At 53.0% G+C, this 13,780-nt stretch overlaps 5 protein-coding genes across 8 annotated transcripts; 3 read left to right on the top strand and 2 right to left on the bottom strand.

Moving 5' to 3' along the window:
• Window positions 1–125: 125 nt before the first annotated feature.
• Window positions 126–1,220, top strand: PV05_10424 (uncharacterized protein; the record flags this gene model as incomplete). The annotated part of the gene is made up of 1 exon (XM_013456868.1): window positions 126–1,220. One exon carries the CDS (start codon window positions 126–128, stop codon window positions 1,218–1,220), a length of 1,095 nt encoding a protein of 364 aa, XP_013312322.1.
• Window positions 1,221–1,874: 654 nt separating this feature from the next.
• PV05_10423 (uncharacterized protein) lies at window positions 1,875–2,525 on the top strand (the record flags this gene model as incomplete). The annotated part of the gene is made up of 1 exon (XM_013456867.1): window positions 1,875–2,525. One exon carries the CDS (start codon window positions 1,875–1,877, stop codon window positions 2,523–2,525), a length of 651 nt encoding a protein of 216 aa, XP_013312321.1.
• Window positions 2,526–2,554: 29 nt separating this feature from the next.
• PV05_10422 (uncharacterized protein) lies at window positions 2,555–6,591 on the bottom strand. Its single transcript, XM_013456866.1, has one exon. It carries the CDS (start codon window positions 6,098–6,100, stop codon window positions 2,714–2,716), a length of 3,387 nt encoding a protein of 1,128 aa, XP_013312320.1. The 5' UTR covers window positions 6,101–6,591; the 3' UTR covers window positions 2,555–2,713.
• Window positions 6,592–7,982: 1,391 nt separating this feature from the next.
• Window positions 7,983–12,584, top strand: PV05_10421. 4 transcript variants are annotated; one of them, XM_013456863.1, is made up of 5 exons: window positions 7,983–8,752; window positions 8,903–9,843; window positions 9,903–11,296; window positions 11,370–11,501; window positions 11,567–12,584. In XM_013456863.1, the coding sequence occupies exons 3-5, from the start codon at window positions 10,802–10,804 to the stop codon at window positions 12,449–12,451; spliced, it is 1,512 nt and encodes a 503-aa protein (XP_013312317.1). In that variant the 5' UTR covers window positions 7,983–8,752; window positions 8,903–9,843; window positions 9,903–10,801; the 3' UTR covers window positions 12,452–12,584. The 4 variants fall into 4 exon arrangements, with proteins under 4 accessions (XP_013312317.1, XP_013312316.1, XP_013312319.1 ...); XM_013456862.1 differs by having other exon boundaries at window positions 7,983–9,542; window positions 9,624–9,843; XM_013456865.1 differs by having other exon boundaries at window positions 7,983–9,843; window positions 9,903–10,627; window positions 10,728–11,296.
• On the bottom strand, window positions 12,551–13,630 carry PV05_10420 (uncharacterized protein). The gene has a single exon (XM_013456861.1). The coding sequence runs from the start codon at window positions 13,506–13,508 to the stop codon at window positions 12,636–12,638; it is 873 nt and encodes a 290-aa protein (XP_013312315.1). The 5' UTR covers window positions 13,509–13,630; the 3' UTR covers window positions 12,551–12,635.
• Between the last annotated feature and the right edge of the window lie 150 nt (window positions 13,631–13,780).

Below are 13,780 nucleotides of genomic sequence, written 5' to 3'. Positions count from 1 at the left end.
AAGACATAGTCGAGGTTATCGAGGTTGTCGAGCTTCTTGGACTGCAACTTTATTAGCTCAAATATAATACTTGCCACACATAGTGACCACTTCAGACCTTGTTTGTGCTTCAATTCCCAATTATCATGGAGTCCCCTCTCAACAACGAGCAACTTGCTGAGCATTACGGTCAAGACGTGCCTGCCAAACGAAGCGCAGCTACCACAGACAAACCTATTCAAGTCAGCCTTCTGGATATTCAGCTCGGCGAAGATTATGAGCCCAAGCTGGTGCGCGAAAATGGCAGAGTCAAGGTGATCGTAGAAGCTGGCGCGAATGGCGTCGACCTCGCCCACGAGTATCCGAAGCCTGATGTCGTCCTCGCCGATGAAGCAGCTAACCAGGTCAACAAGGCTGTGAAAGCTCAGGAGCCTGATCCATTCTTTCCTGCGGGTGGAGCCGCCTTTCCTGCCGCCAAAGATGAGGAGTCCCACGCTATTATCAAAAGCCGCCAGTCTGTTATATTTGGCGAGGATGACCGCGTCGTGTATCATGACACATCATACCCATGGCGCTGCATTGGGAAGATTCAAACAGCCGTGAGTCGAAGCTCAGGTTGCATGATCGGGCCACGCCACGTCCTCACTGCGAGCCATTGCGTCAACTGGGCTTCTGACGGCAGTGCTCGGTGGATCACCTTCTCGCCGGGATATTACAATGGTGCAGGACCGTGGGGCACCTTTTATGCAACCAAGATCTACTCCTGGATGAAAAACACTGGCAGCTTGACTGATCAACAAACGGCCTTCGACTATGTCGTCCTCGTCCTCAACCAGCGTGTTGGAGACACCATCGGGTACTATGGCGGCCGTACTTTCGACAACGGTTGGGTCAACACCGTGAGCAACTGGGTTCACGTTGGATATCCAGGGGACTTGACCGACACAGAGCGTCCTGCATATCAAAACACTGTCAAGATCACCAGCAAGCAGGACTTCAATTTCAACGGCCGCACCGGATCTGTCTTGGGTCATTTCAGCGACATCACAGCCGGCATGTCGGGTGGCCCTGTGTTTGGCACTTGGTCTGGTGATTCCGGCCCAAGAGTTGTTGGTGTGTGCAGCACTCGAGAGGGACCTCCCATCGCCGTCCCGGATGGTAGCACTGCGACCGACAACGAGTTCGGTGGTGGCCCTGCTTTGACAGAGTTGATTACATTCGCGAGGAACGAGATGCCATAGCTGAGACTAGACTGGTCGCAGGAACACGAGGAGGGTTGTGAGTGTCAGGGACAGACCGTCGTTGATTGAATTGCAGCTGAGGGTCTTTTGATGTACCGGACTCTTGGCTCGCTTGGCGTCTGAAGTCCCGTCTCTTGGCACTGGCCTCCTCCCGCAAGTCAGTCAGAATCTGGTGATCGATTCGTGCAGTTATTGTCCTATTACCTTGCATCTCGTATTTGATGTGCCTCTCAACGTTCTAAGCGCTTGTGTCCTTCAGCTACAAATGTCGAATGACACATCGTAGCAGACACCGGTTGTCCTCAATGGTGCCGTCGAAGACGTACGAGATGTGTGCCTAGATCAGCACACCCATCCGAAGCCCACATGAGTACGCGAATGCATCCTGGCCTCGTATGGGCAGCTCAATGCCGTAAGAATTCGCTATGCGCCGGCATCTAGCTGAGCCGTACATCTGGCCTATTGATGTGATATCAGACACCCCTCTAGAGTCAGTAGGTGTCTCCCATCCCCAAGCTTATACGCAGACTTCATCTCATCTCACCTCGCTCATAAACACTCCCCTGGCCAATCCAAGTGGGATTTCTCTCCTCAATATGATGCCGGCCTTGCCTCAACATCACGGCTCATTCTAAATACTAGTACACGACGACCATGGCTCAAACAATATGCAAAGTCCACCTCGTCCGGCACGCCGAGGGCGTCCACACGCTCTTCCCCGACGGCCGCACCATTCCTGACGCCCAGCTCTCCCAACGCGGCTACGACTCCGCCGAGGACCTGGGCAGACGTCTGATCAGCGAGCACTCCAACACCATCTGCACCATCATCTCCAGTCCTCTGCGCCGCACGATCCAGACCTCCCTCGCGGCTTTCCATCGCGCCTTACACACCAAGTACTACCCCACGAACTCAGGCCGTGGTGCCCAAGACGGGGTCCGTCTCGTGCTAGATGCGAATCTGCAGGAAATTGACGACCTGCCTTGCAACACGGGCTCGCCGCGCGAAGAGCTCATCGATCAATTCCCCGAACTTCACGACGAGATCTCCCTGCTGCATCCTCGGTGGTATGTCAAGTCGGGCCCAGAGTCGCCTCTGCCGCCGCGCGCACGGAGAAAGGAGCAGATCTTGAAGCGACTGGAGCAAGCCTTCCAGGAGTCGAGTGACTCCAAAAAGACCGATGTCGTCGTCGTGGCCCATGGAGGAGTCATCGAGATGCTTGTGCGCGGCGCTGATATTGACATTGCGCAATGGAAGACGTTCGATCTGGTTAGGACCAGCAGTGGGCAACTCGAGCTGGAATGAAAGAAGCCAAACGTAAGTATTGTTGTTGTTATAGTAGTAGTCAATCATTATTGGATAGCAATCACACTATTACTTCCTGTTGATATGTCAAGGTAGAAGCCGCTTCGTAGTCCATTAATCGTCCATAGAGTCCTGTTAGCCTTTGACCAGAAATAAACAACGCTCAACACCCGCCCTTAATCTCCCTCCTAGATATAAGCAAACTCCTCCAACGCCTTGTCCATCTGGTCCGTGCTCGTAAGGACGTGATTGACGCTCAACCTGGCGGAATTACGCCGTCTCCCGTCCTCGCTGTCCTCAGGTTCCTCTTCCTCATCGACATGCAAAAATGAAGGCTGGTACCCATATCGAGCACCTGCACTAGACGGGCTCAAGAAGCTCATCTCCTCCGGCAATCTGCCTCTCGGAATTTCAGTCGACACTGGTGGGGGGTGGTGCAATGCCTTGGCCGGAAGTGTTTCACCACCGTAAATGCCGGAAACCATGCTGGTCGTGGGAGGCTGGTTCTCCTTGCCATGTTGCATAGGCGCGACCTTACGCAACCCCGACACAGGAAGTGCCGCCAAGTCATAGTCCCTTGGGTCGGTCATGGAAGCATCGTCAGCCGAAGGCTTGTTGGTCGATCGAGGCGACATGGCCCCCGATCCCGAAGCGGTGCTGTTGTTCCCGCCACTGTTATAACGCCTATGTCCCTGTCCAGGCTTGGTGACTCGTTCTTTGCTCACTCTACCCATCGGCGAGCCCGAGCTGGGTTGTCGTTGTTGTCGCCGAGGTCGCAGCCCACTTGTTAGACTCCGTGCATATTGCTGGCTGATGTATTCATCGTCCTCGCCGGGCGAGGTCTCAACGACGTCGTCAAGGTGAGGACCCTTGATGCCTCGTGCACGGTTCATGGGCGCAATCACCCTGATCATCATGCGAATTTGGTTGGCTTGCCATCGTATTCTCTCCTCCTGCTTCATGATCGTTCCGTAGTAGTCCTCAAGGTTTTCATGCAAGGTCTTGATGAGGCTGATGTCGCCACTGTTCCATCTTCGACGCTTTATCGGTCGACGCGAGGCTCTATGAGGAGACTTCCGAGGTCCACTAGCCGGCGTGGACTCATCGCTTGAGCTGCTTTGTTGCAGACTTTGATGTCTCGCATGTCGCTTTACCTTCCTGGGTGAGGAGACAGGTTCCGCAGAAGCTTCAAATTGTTCTCCCTGAATGCTAGAGTTGTACTTGTGTGACCTAGCAGGACTAACTGGTTGGGTGGCCACCTCCCTCAGGCTTGATGGGCCTCGCTTCTCTCTGGGCTTGAGTGGACTGCAGGGACGACCACCCGCATTACCACCGATGCTGGGCGTTGGGCTCATAGCACCCGCACGGAAGCGTGCAGTTACCGGATCAGAATCGACGACAACAAAAATATTGCTTTGCCCGAGCACTTGAACAGGTTTTCCGGTTGCACCCTTTCTCGACAATCGCCGGACTGGGCTGGTCAAGCTATTGTAACTCTGGCCTCGACTGTGTGAAACAACAGGCACATTCGCGAGACTGCTACTAGGACGTGAAGCTGGTACAGCTGGAAATTGATCGAGTTGGTCAATACCATCTTGAGCTTCGCCAGGAGTAGGGCGGTCGAACGATGTCGGGGGTGTAGTAGTTTGATGATGCGCGGAATCACTGCTATGATGGACTGATTCACTGCTTGTAGGTCGGTCAGACTTGGGCGATTGATTTCTTGAAGTTGCAAGATCTCGCATTCGCTTTTCCTTAACCTTGTCGGCTCGAGCGCTGGAGATGCTGTGACGAAGATTCCGCGACGACTTTGTGGAAATGCCAGAATCCGTCGATTGACGAGAGATGAGTGAAGATATATCTGTCGACTTTCTATTGGGCCATTTTATCTTGTCCTCGGCAGCTCTTCGTTTTCCAATTGAATCCAATGCTTCGCCCATGGTCGAAGGAGGAACTGCTTCCGTAGGTGGCGATTGACCCACGACTCGAATGGTTGAAGGTGACAAGATCATCGGCGCTGCTGCGGCTTGCGTTCTTTTTCCACTTCGGGAACTTTCGTTGCTATGACGAGGACTGGCACCGCGAACAGTACCTGCTGGCAAAGCTGGTAATGGCCGCTCAGGAGGTATACTTGGGGGACCACTGTGCCTTGACTCAGAGCTTATAGACGGGAGCTTTTGTAAATCATTCACCGTCGCAGATGTGCCGCTTTGGACTTGTGCTTCGATTTTTGCAAGAGTATCGACACTCATGGCTGATCGGGGACTCCTTAACGTCTGGCCAGTTGTAGATCCTGTCGAAGGCATTCGAAGAAACGATCGATTCACGTTGGAGCGTCCCACTGGAGAGGCATCTCGCGGTGCCTGGCGAGAGCTTGATACCGACTGCCCTTTCGATACAGATGCATTTGCCGAAGGCTTTGCGCGAGCCATCTGCAAGATGCTGACCAGATTCGAGACAGTCTTACTCGAGGCTCTTGCTGGCGCTTCAGGACGGCGCAGAGTTTTCTGAGGGGAATCTGTTGTGGTGATAGTGATGTCTGGTACTGTCCGCTGGCCACGCATGCGGTCGGGAGGCGATAGCTTGGTGAGGGCGTCCTGGAATGACATGTTTTGACGAGAGTGGTCTCCATTAAGTTTCGCGGACAGTAATGACGGGAGGGTCTGGGATTTCGGTCCGACCGCGGGCAAAACGGATGCGGCAGGTAACAGCCAGTCCTGGTTAAAATTCATGCTACGCAGAAGCTCGCGGCACTCGAGAGAGAACCTGCTGTCCTTTTCTGGGTCGTGTAGGGACGGTACTGGAGATGGCGGGCGCTGCTGATCGAATCCAGCCAATGCTCGGGAATCGCGGTACTCTTCTTGAGGTGTCTGAGACTCTGTAGGTAATAGAGGCAGCTGCTTCGAAGTGATCGAAGGTCTTTGCGACTTCACTGGCTGGGCGACTCGCACTGTGCCAGGTATGGCGACTCTATCTGACCCTCGTAGAAACTTGACCTCTCGGTGCTTTGTTGGCGTGACTTTGCGCCCTCGAGAACGCGACCTACGCCGCTTCTTGGTAGTTGTCGGAGGAGCCATTGTTACAGTAGCTTTAACTGTCTGCCAACAATGAGGGGAGGCTGATCGGCACAGGCCCCCGTCTTGGAGCTCGACGCTGCTGTCGCTGGTGATTCTAGGGCGCGCAGACCTTTGCGAGCCAGTCGCCTGAAGAAGAGGCTTCTTCGTTGCGCGCTGTTGCTCAAAGGAGGCCTCGCGCATGGTGAGCACTCTATCTTCTGTTTCAGCAGCAGGCTCTGCAGGCGATGGCGACACGGGAGGAATTGGGTCTGGCGCTATACGGCCACGGTTGTGCACCTTGGGCCATCTTTTCGACTGCTGAAATTGAGGCAATCGGGGTCGAGTATGTCGAGGGGACAGTCTGACCTCTCCATATTTGTGGATTGTTGGGCTAGGACAGGATTCGTCCTCGTCCATGTGCCGTTGATGACTCTCTATCGAGAAGTGCGGCAGGTCTGGCAGGCTTTTGTCTGCAGATCTGGTGTACATACCATGTCGCGCTCCTTGGTGTGTGACCATTGCTCCACGTGGAAGCCTGTCTGCTATTTCCAAGTAGCAGCGATGTGCCGAGTTGTCGTTACACTGTCACAGCAAGCATCCAGGCCGCCGTTGTTGTACAACGTTATTCAAAGAATCACGACGGAATGTTCCAAACGAAAGGACCAGGAAGGAGTGCGCAATATCTAAATTGAGGCTTCGGTTGTCGGGTTGATGCATAGGGTCAAAGCGTTGACAACAGACCCTTGACGGGGGAACATTCCTGCTTTATGCTGGAGGGTACACGCGCCAACGGTCAGAACACGAGTATAGGAAGCGGGGGAAACCAGAATCGTCGAGGTTGGCAAGGGAAAGAAACCATTTGCCTACGAACACCCAGTCGCAGAAGGCTGGCATTCCGTGGCACAGGGACTTCGGAGAACATGGAATATGGACCTGGTCTCCATGAGTTGAGTTTGACAGCTGGCTGTCAGATGCTGCTGTGGCATGAAAAGATGGTCCAAGTAAGGGTGTTGCTTGAGCCAAGAATGGACACCTAGCATGCCGGCGCATTTTCTGACAGGTATGCTCCGCACACAGATATTAAGGGAAGAGGATGAAGTCACTGTGCAGGTCCGTTGGATAAGGTTCTTTTTGAGACGGTAAATATGAGGCTAATTGACGTTCTGGTCATCACCAATGGCTTCTCGGTCGTGCCGATCTCTCCTGCTAACGGACCTTCGACAACATCTGGTCACGCCATTTAAGGACAGAGCATTTGCAGGTGTAGGAGGAATGCGCTGAAGCACAATCTCTGTGTGCTCGGGTCGTCGAAAGCCATCCGAAGTTTACTTCAGAAACAGAGCCTCAGTGGGTATTGTGGGGAGCGCGGACGCTGGACAAAGGGGGTTGGTCAACCAGTACGTGATAGCTCTGAGTCCCTTTTCAGCCACAGCCGGGGATGCTCCGGAAGGGACGGACGCAAGGGTCATGCCGCACCACCAGGAAAGCGATAGAGGGCATGAGAGGGCATCGCAACACCGAGAAACAAGGGCAGAGGACGTAATCACCTGCCCATAGCGTTTGGTGGCGGAATTTAGGGGACTTTGACGTTGAGAAGTTTGGTGGGGAGAGGCGGCAGCAGCTGATGTCAAGGACAGAGTACTCCGTAAGTCGTCGAGTAGTCGACTTCTTTAGGATCGATTGTGGAAAAGAGGCTGCATGTCATGTCATTCTTAACGGCGCCATTGTCCCGGCTTCATTGGCTCTCGCCTATCTCTTGATATCGGTGGCGCTGATCCTGGCTGCTGATTTGGCTCAAATAGTGGAATGCGCCCTCGACGTTATCAAAAGATGGCTTGCTTTTGCCTTTCGCTAAGACCTGTCTTTCAATGGGTGTGCGTGCAGGTGCATTGAGGCGTTCGATAACTATGGGATGACATCCAAGGGGGGTCTGTTTTGAGACAACTGAGGAAGGGGGGATGTAGATGTTCTGTTGATGCAAGTAAGCTGTTCCAATGTTGGAAAAGCAGTACCTGGTTCAACCAGACAATTGTTGGTCGCGGACCACGTCCTCACACCTGAAGACTGGTCGTCCTTTGTGGGCAAAGTCATGGAAAGTGTGCAGAAAATTCCAGCAGGCAGCGATGGCAAACAATGATGACAGGTTGACAATGCAGCTGGATTCGTCGTGTGATGGATGATACGGAGTCCGGAAGGCTCGTGATGATTTGGTGGTGGAAGTTGTGGTGGAGGAGAGGCAAGACTTCGCAGAAGAGTCAACTTTCCAGGGTTGGATCTTTAGCCGGAATGATGCCGGTTTGCCGCTTGATGGGGGAGCTCACTAGGCGTGGATTTCCCCTCTCCTTCCCTAAACCTCTCCGTCCAAGCGTTGATGGGCGTCTTCTCTCCATCGAGTCCATCTGCCCATCCGCCCATCCCTCTGGACTCATACCATACAATGCCAAAGTCTCATCGTCCCCAGCGTCTCTTTTTGGGCGTCTTCTCATCTGGTAACAATGGTTATGCTGACAAACATAAGCAGTCTTCAGCTGTGAGAGCCAAACCAAGACCGCTGTCTACCACAGAATTCAAATCCCGGACCCTGAGTCAGTGTGGGTTCGTGTCCTGCCAGATCTCCTTTCGCCCCCTTCGCCAATCCTCGCGTCCTGCCATCCTCATTAGCCGCATGAAACCAACCTTGACAACATCTAAGATCTACATCCCCATAACCATTTTCGACCCTGGTTCAATCGCATCAGACTTCGGTCATCCATCCGAAGCTGTCCATCGCCTGCACCTTGCGCGAAACCATGACTCGACAACGCCGTCATCTGCTCATGTCTCGGAAGCTGAAGCCCGCAACGTGCCTGTTATCTGCCTGGGTCAGGTGAACAGTCCGCATAGTACGGGGTTTGCCGTGCTAACATGGCAGAAGCGGCGAGCTTCGACTGTTCTCAGGTGGGTGGAAGAGATCTAATAACATCAACGACAAAAGGTTCGGGGCCTCAGCAACATTTGAGAACCTCTTACCCCACGGGATCATCAGGCATCTTCCGGATCCTCGGTGGGCAAGTGATCATCAGTGGCGAACTGTTCAGGAACGCATGTTCCACGTGAGAGCAATCCTTCAAGAGCATGGAACCAAGGATGAGCATACTGGAGAAAACGGTCAGGCCAGGTCACTGAAGCCAGGTAACACAAACCTGAACCATGGAGATTACGCACATCCATCCCTGTTTCGCGTGTGTGAAGCTGCTGATCTCCTGTTGATCAATTTGCCAGGCCACTTGTCACCCACGACAGATTGACCAGACTATTTGACAGCTCTAACTCTTTCTTCAGACTCCTGCAAGCACTTTAAGCCTATTTCTCCTTGTTCGGATAGGGAGATGCAGCTCTAGTCTATCACCAGCGATGCTCCCTGAAACATAACTGGCGCCATTTCCGCTCCGCCAGTGATTTCTTAGCTCTTGCCTTTCAAGACATATTATTGCAATGGTCACTCCTGACATGGACCCGATCTTGATAGCGGTGTCTTGGCGACTACTGATTGTCAGTCGCGACAAAATCGCTATGCTGTGCACGAAAATCCCCTCCCCTGGTTGGCATACAGCCATAGGAAGGATGCACAAGGCTCGAGCAAGGGACACGTCACCTGTAGTCACCCATCCTCAACTGGGCCGGTCCCATAACTTCACATATCAATGTACGTACAGGCAAGTCATATTCCCTTTCGCTTCATTCGTTTCTTCTCACATACTGCCGTCTTGGATGGCTGGCGCAACGGTTACTTCCGTCATTGGCCAGCCGTGCTCCTGAGAAAATGCTAGCTCTCTCGTTGTACTCACACGACCAACGCCTGACTCCGCTCTTCAGAAGATGCTCGTGCCAATGGGGTATCTAGCTGCAAATGCCAGAATTGCATATGCAGATTGAGTAGGGGTACAAGCACGACACACTACATTCTATGCAGGCAGATCATGTGCGTATCCCGGCCTGGTGGAATTGATACCTGCTCTGGCTTCGATGATGGACAAAGCTTTCATACTCAATCTGTGCCTAGTCCAGAAGTTGAGACTGTTAGCATCTATTCAGTATCAGCCCCTCAAGCCGCGGGTACGCCGTTCAGGTCCATGCCTAGGCAAGCTGTTTCAGGTCCAACACCATCGCTTGCAAAAGGACATTGCCGTGAGCAAACCCTCGGGGAAATTTGTCATATACTCGGGATGAAAGCCACGCCCAATGGAAAGTCATGGTCGCTGGCATTGACAAAGTGTATTGAGGTATTTGAAAAGATTGGCACAGCCCCAACATTGCAACACCGCTCACTAATCCGTATCAGGACGCATTAGGCGACCCGCATCAAATGGTCTGCTTACTTGTACCTCACCAATATCTCCCTCAGCCTCAGCTGGCAGCAAGCGTCTTGCGCTACTGGTTCTCAGCAGTTCTCTGAGACCTGCAAATGATGCAACCCACTAGAGTAACCCTCTGTGTTCACTGGTCCGACATCAACGGTGTCTCCGCTCATGTTCAGGACCTCTGACTGCGAACTGCGATCCCGCTTCTCCGCGTCGTAAAGTGCCCTCGGACTTCATAGGCTGAGTCATGGCCAGCAGTTTGGATTCCAAAAAGGAGCTCCAGAACCAGCAAGTGGCTCCAGGGCATCCGTCATTCAGGTACAGCTGCTCTCTTGAATTTAGGCTTTGGGGGACGAAGATCTCACCTTGCAGATATGATCACCCATGCATATACCTATGGTCCTATCGGTGCTCTGCAAGGCCCCTGCTCCTCTCGAGGCTGGTAGGAGCAGTAGCGGCGAGGGTGACAAAATCATAAAAGCCAGAAGAGGTGAAAGGGGGTGATTTTAATCCACCTCTCATCGAAATTGGGACGTGGATTGAGTATAAATCATACATAACCCATTTGAGGCAGCAATGGACGACGTGCAGGCAATCAAAATCAACTTAACAGCTTAAACCCTGTGAGTCAACCAAAAGAGAATGGTCGGTGTCCCCGGTCGAAGCAAAGGGTGCCATACATGTCTGAAAAGGAGGATCAAGTGCGGTAAGTTCCTGTTCCTGAGTCCACCCTGCATATGGTGTTCCCCATCAAAGTTCACCCCAGCGAATCTTTTTCTAAACCACCAACTGCGTTCGTTCCACAGATGAGTCCAGGCCGACCTGTAAGCGTTGCGAGAAGGCTGGGTACGTCTGTGCAGGATACGACCGGAAACTTCAAATGCGGTTTCACACATTCGAAGCGGGATCTGCAGAGAATCCCGCAGCATCAACAGTATCGGCAAGAACAACGAAAGATGTTCCTTTCAGGTTGTCGACAACCGTGACTGTCCCGCTGCAGAAGAATCTCGTCCTTCGCTCTAACAACGAGGGTCCGGCTCCACCAACGAGCGTCTTACCCCAGGAACTGAGTCTAGTGGCGTTCAGGGACGACGTCCAGTTCTCCTATCTCTTCGACAACTTCGTGTGGAGCAGCTATGGTTCTCCGTGGCTGCAGATGGCCGCGGCAGGGAGGCTTGATGCATTGTCTCTCGAGGCTTGTCGTGCGTTTTCCCTCAGTATTTTCGGCAAGCACCATCATCAACGCGATATCGTAGTCAGCGGAGCCATGCATTACGACCACACGGTCCGCGCCCTTTCGTCTCGGCTCTCGCGCGTGGGCTCGCCTGGGAGTGAAGGCCTGATCATCCCCATCACGATTCTCCTGATGCATTCGGTGAGTTACGATTCACACCTCTGCTTACTCCGTACGTCCAGTCGCTCGCATCGCTTACACAATAGAACAACAGTCCACGACTCCGGACCCTCAGGCGTCTGCTTTCCACATCCAGGGGCTGTTGAAGCTGGTTCAGATCTGTGGTCCCGAGAGATTTGCGGTCAACCCTTTGAGGCTGGCTTTCGAATCGTGTCGTGCAACGCTGGTGAGTCGCACACGTTCCGAGGTCCACCACAGGACAGACATAGAACATGGCTAAACCGACATCAGATCACTATCGGTCTGATCACGAAAACCCGAACCTTTCTGGAACAATCTGTCTGGATAGACGAGCCATGGTCGCTCTGCGGTCAAGGGAATAAAAGTCCTCAAAACCAGCTCGTCGACATCCTCGTCTATGTTCCAGGCTTCCTCGAAGACCAAGCCCAACTCGAGCAACAGCCCTCCGAGGACTTTCGACTAGATCTGGTGCAGCGCATTGAATACCAGGTTGCAAGACTTTACAACTGGCGATGGCACTGGGAGGAGATCAATCCCAACTCTGTATGGGGAGTTGACCCAACAGTTATTCCTTCGCATCAACTTCTTGCTGTAAACCCACGACCAATTCGAAATACTCTGATCTTGTCGACGTTTTCGAAAGCCATCGAGATCTCCTTGTACAACGCAGTGTTGTTGTGTCTATTGGGTTTGTTGTGGAGCTTGAACCCCATCGATGGCGACGAATATTCGCCCTCCCCGATGGAGCTGTCGTCGCAGTCGCGGACGCAGACTCCTCTCCACCTCCCAGGCGAAGTCGACTCGCTGATCAAACCAGCCATCGAGATCTGCCGAGCCTTTGAATTCCAGCTGTTGAACGTCAAGAATAGCAGGGATACGGCATTGTTCTGGCTGTTTCCTTTGGGGCTGGCAAGCAAGGTCCTCGAAGACAACGCCGAGTATATGGCTTGGATCAAGGACATGTTGGACTCATCCCAGATCACAAGGGGGTATGGGACGAAAGGCCAGAACACCGCAGGCTTTGGCTTCTACAAGTTCCCGCAGATCAAACGGAGGAAGGCTCACGTGCGACCCATGATACAGCCACAGTACGATTCTGATACGCTGAAGCGATATTCAGATAGCTCGTCGCCAGACAGTGGCTGTTGGGAGTGAGCTTGTGAAGCAGGACTCTCATTTTGAGCGTGGCGTTTTGGAGTCTCTCTAGTACCTTTGTCCGGATTCAACGCACAGGTAGACATTCTATCAGCAGTGCAGGCTTCACTTCAATAAATTTGCTCAAATCGGCATGTCATTATGTAGTACGATTTCCAGGCGGTCGCTTTTGTTAACGCCGTGTTCATTTCCTTGCAATGACCACCCATGCTTCGAAAAGTAGACCCCCAAAGGAATCCTTCTCTTTTTGCATTGCCGCCGCCACGGCATCGGGCCATTTCGCCAATTCTTCCTCGCTCCACTCCCTGGTGGCCGCGTTCTTGAGCGACGATGTCGTCAAGAATTCGTACAGCCCCCTCCAGTCATCACCACCCTCGGCGACCACCTTTTTCAATGCGAACGTTTCGACGGTGTCGGAGGGGAATCCGGCGTCTTGCACGAGCCGGGCTGTATACCCTTCTTCGAGGTATTGAGGTCCAGCGGCGGGGATCCGGTGTGCGTTGGCCCATTCGTCGCCTTTGACGACTCGCTGAGCGGCAGAGAGTAGATCCTCGGCGGCGAACCGTTTCCAACACGTCACGACGGCCGTCCCACCGGGCTGAAGCGTCCGACGCATTTCCTGGAGACATTTGTCGGGATGGGTGAGGTTGAAGATGCTGAAATTGCAGATGCTGTGGGTGAAGTAGTTGTCGCCGTAGTCCTTGAGATCTGCGGAGTCGGTCACGGCGAGCGCAACGCTCTGCCACAAAGCATCGTCCTGATGCTTCGTCGCCCTGATGGCCTCGCATGCTTCGATCATTGCAGGCACGTAGTCCGTGACCACGATCTTGGGTGTCGCGGCGGAGTTGTGCTTGTGGCACCATGTAATTAAAGCCTCTGCGGCGGTTCCGGGACCAGCTGCATTGTCATGGACCACAGAGTCTGAGCTGATTGATAGACCATTGCGATGGTCTAATACCTCGTTAAAGAGATCTCGCGTCGTGTTTCCCGTGAACTGAGAATACTTGGGCGCGAGCTCGGTGAAGTAACGGTGTTTACCTGCTTCGGGATTGGCCATGGCTTTTGTGCGAGTTGATATATATATATATATATATATATATATATTTCAGATGGTGTTACGGCGACGACGATGTGTTGAGAATGGCTTTGGCACAGGGAATAGGGTGATATGGAAACAAGGGAGTCAATGTTTATATGATGAACCTATGCGGATTTACAGTAATGCCACAAACATTCCACGTTGCTTATCTACCTATATTCTCACATTCAGGCCTGACCGTGCCAATACCGGACTACCGGTGCTGACAGAGACGCCTAGCCTGCTGGGAA

This window comes from Exophiala xenobiotica (genome assembly GCF_000835505.1).
Source record: "Exophiala xenobiotica strain CBS 118157 unplaced genomic scaffold supercont1.6, whole genome shotgun sequence".
NCBI classification, from domain to species: Eukaryota; Fungi; Ascomycota; class Eurotiomycetes; order Chaetothyriales; family Herpotrichiellaceae; genus Exophiala; species Exophiala xenobiotica.
This window is presented reverse-complemented; position numbering and strand designations above follow the sequence as displayed.

Excerpts from the sequence above, each read along its gene's own strand:
- PV05_10421 (XM_013456865.1), top strand. The coding sequence starts at position 10,564 with ATGGTCGGTGTCCCCGGTCGAAGCAAAGGGTGCCATACATGTCTGAAA. Across the intron at positions 10,628-10,727 it reads GAAAAGGAGGATCAAGTGCG|ATGAGTCCAGGCCGACCTGT; the intron begins GTAAGTTCCTGT and ends TTCGTTCCACAG. Across the intron at positions 11,297-11,369 it reads CGATTCTCCTGATGCATTCG|TCCACGACTCCGGACCCTCA; the intron begins GTGAGTTACGAT and ends ATAGAACAACAG.
- PV05_10422 (XM_013456866.1), bottom strand. The coding sequence starts at position 6,100 with ATGGTCACACACCAAGGAGCGCGACATGGTATGTACACCAGATCTGCA.
- PV05_10420 (XM_013456861.1), bottom strand. The coding sequence starts at position 13,508 with ATGGCCAATCCCGAAGCAGGTAAACACCGTTACTTCACCGAGCTCGCG.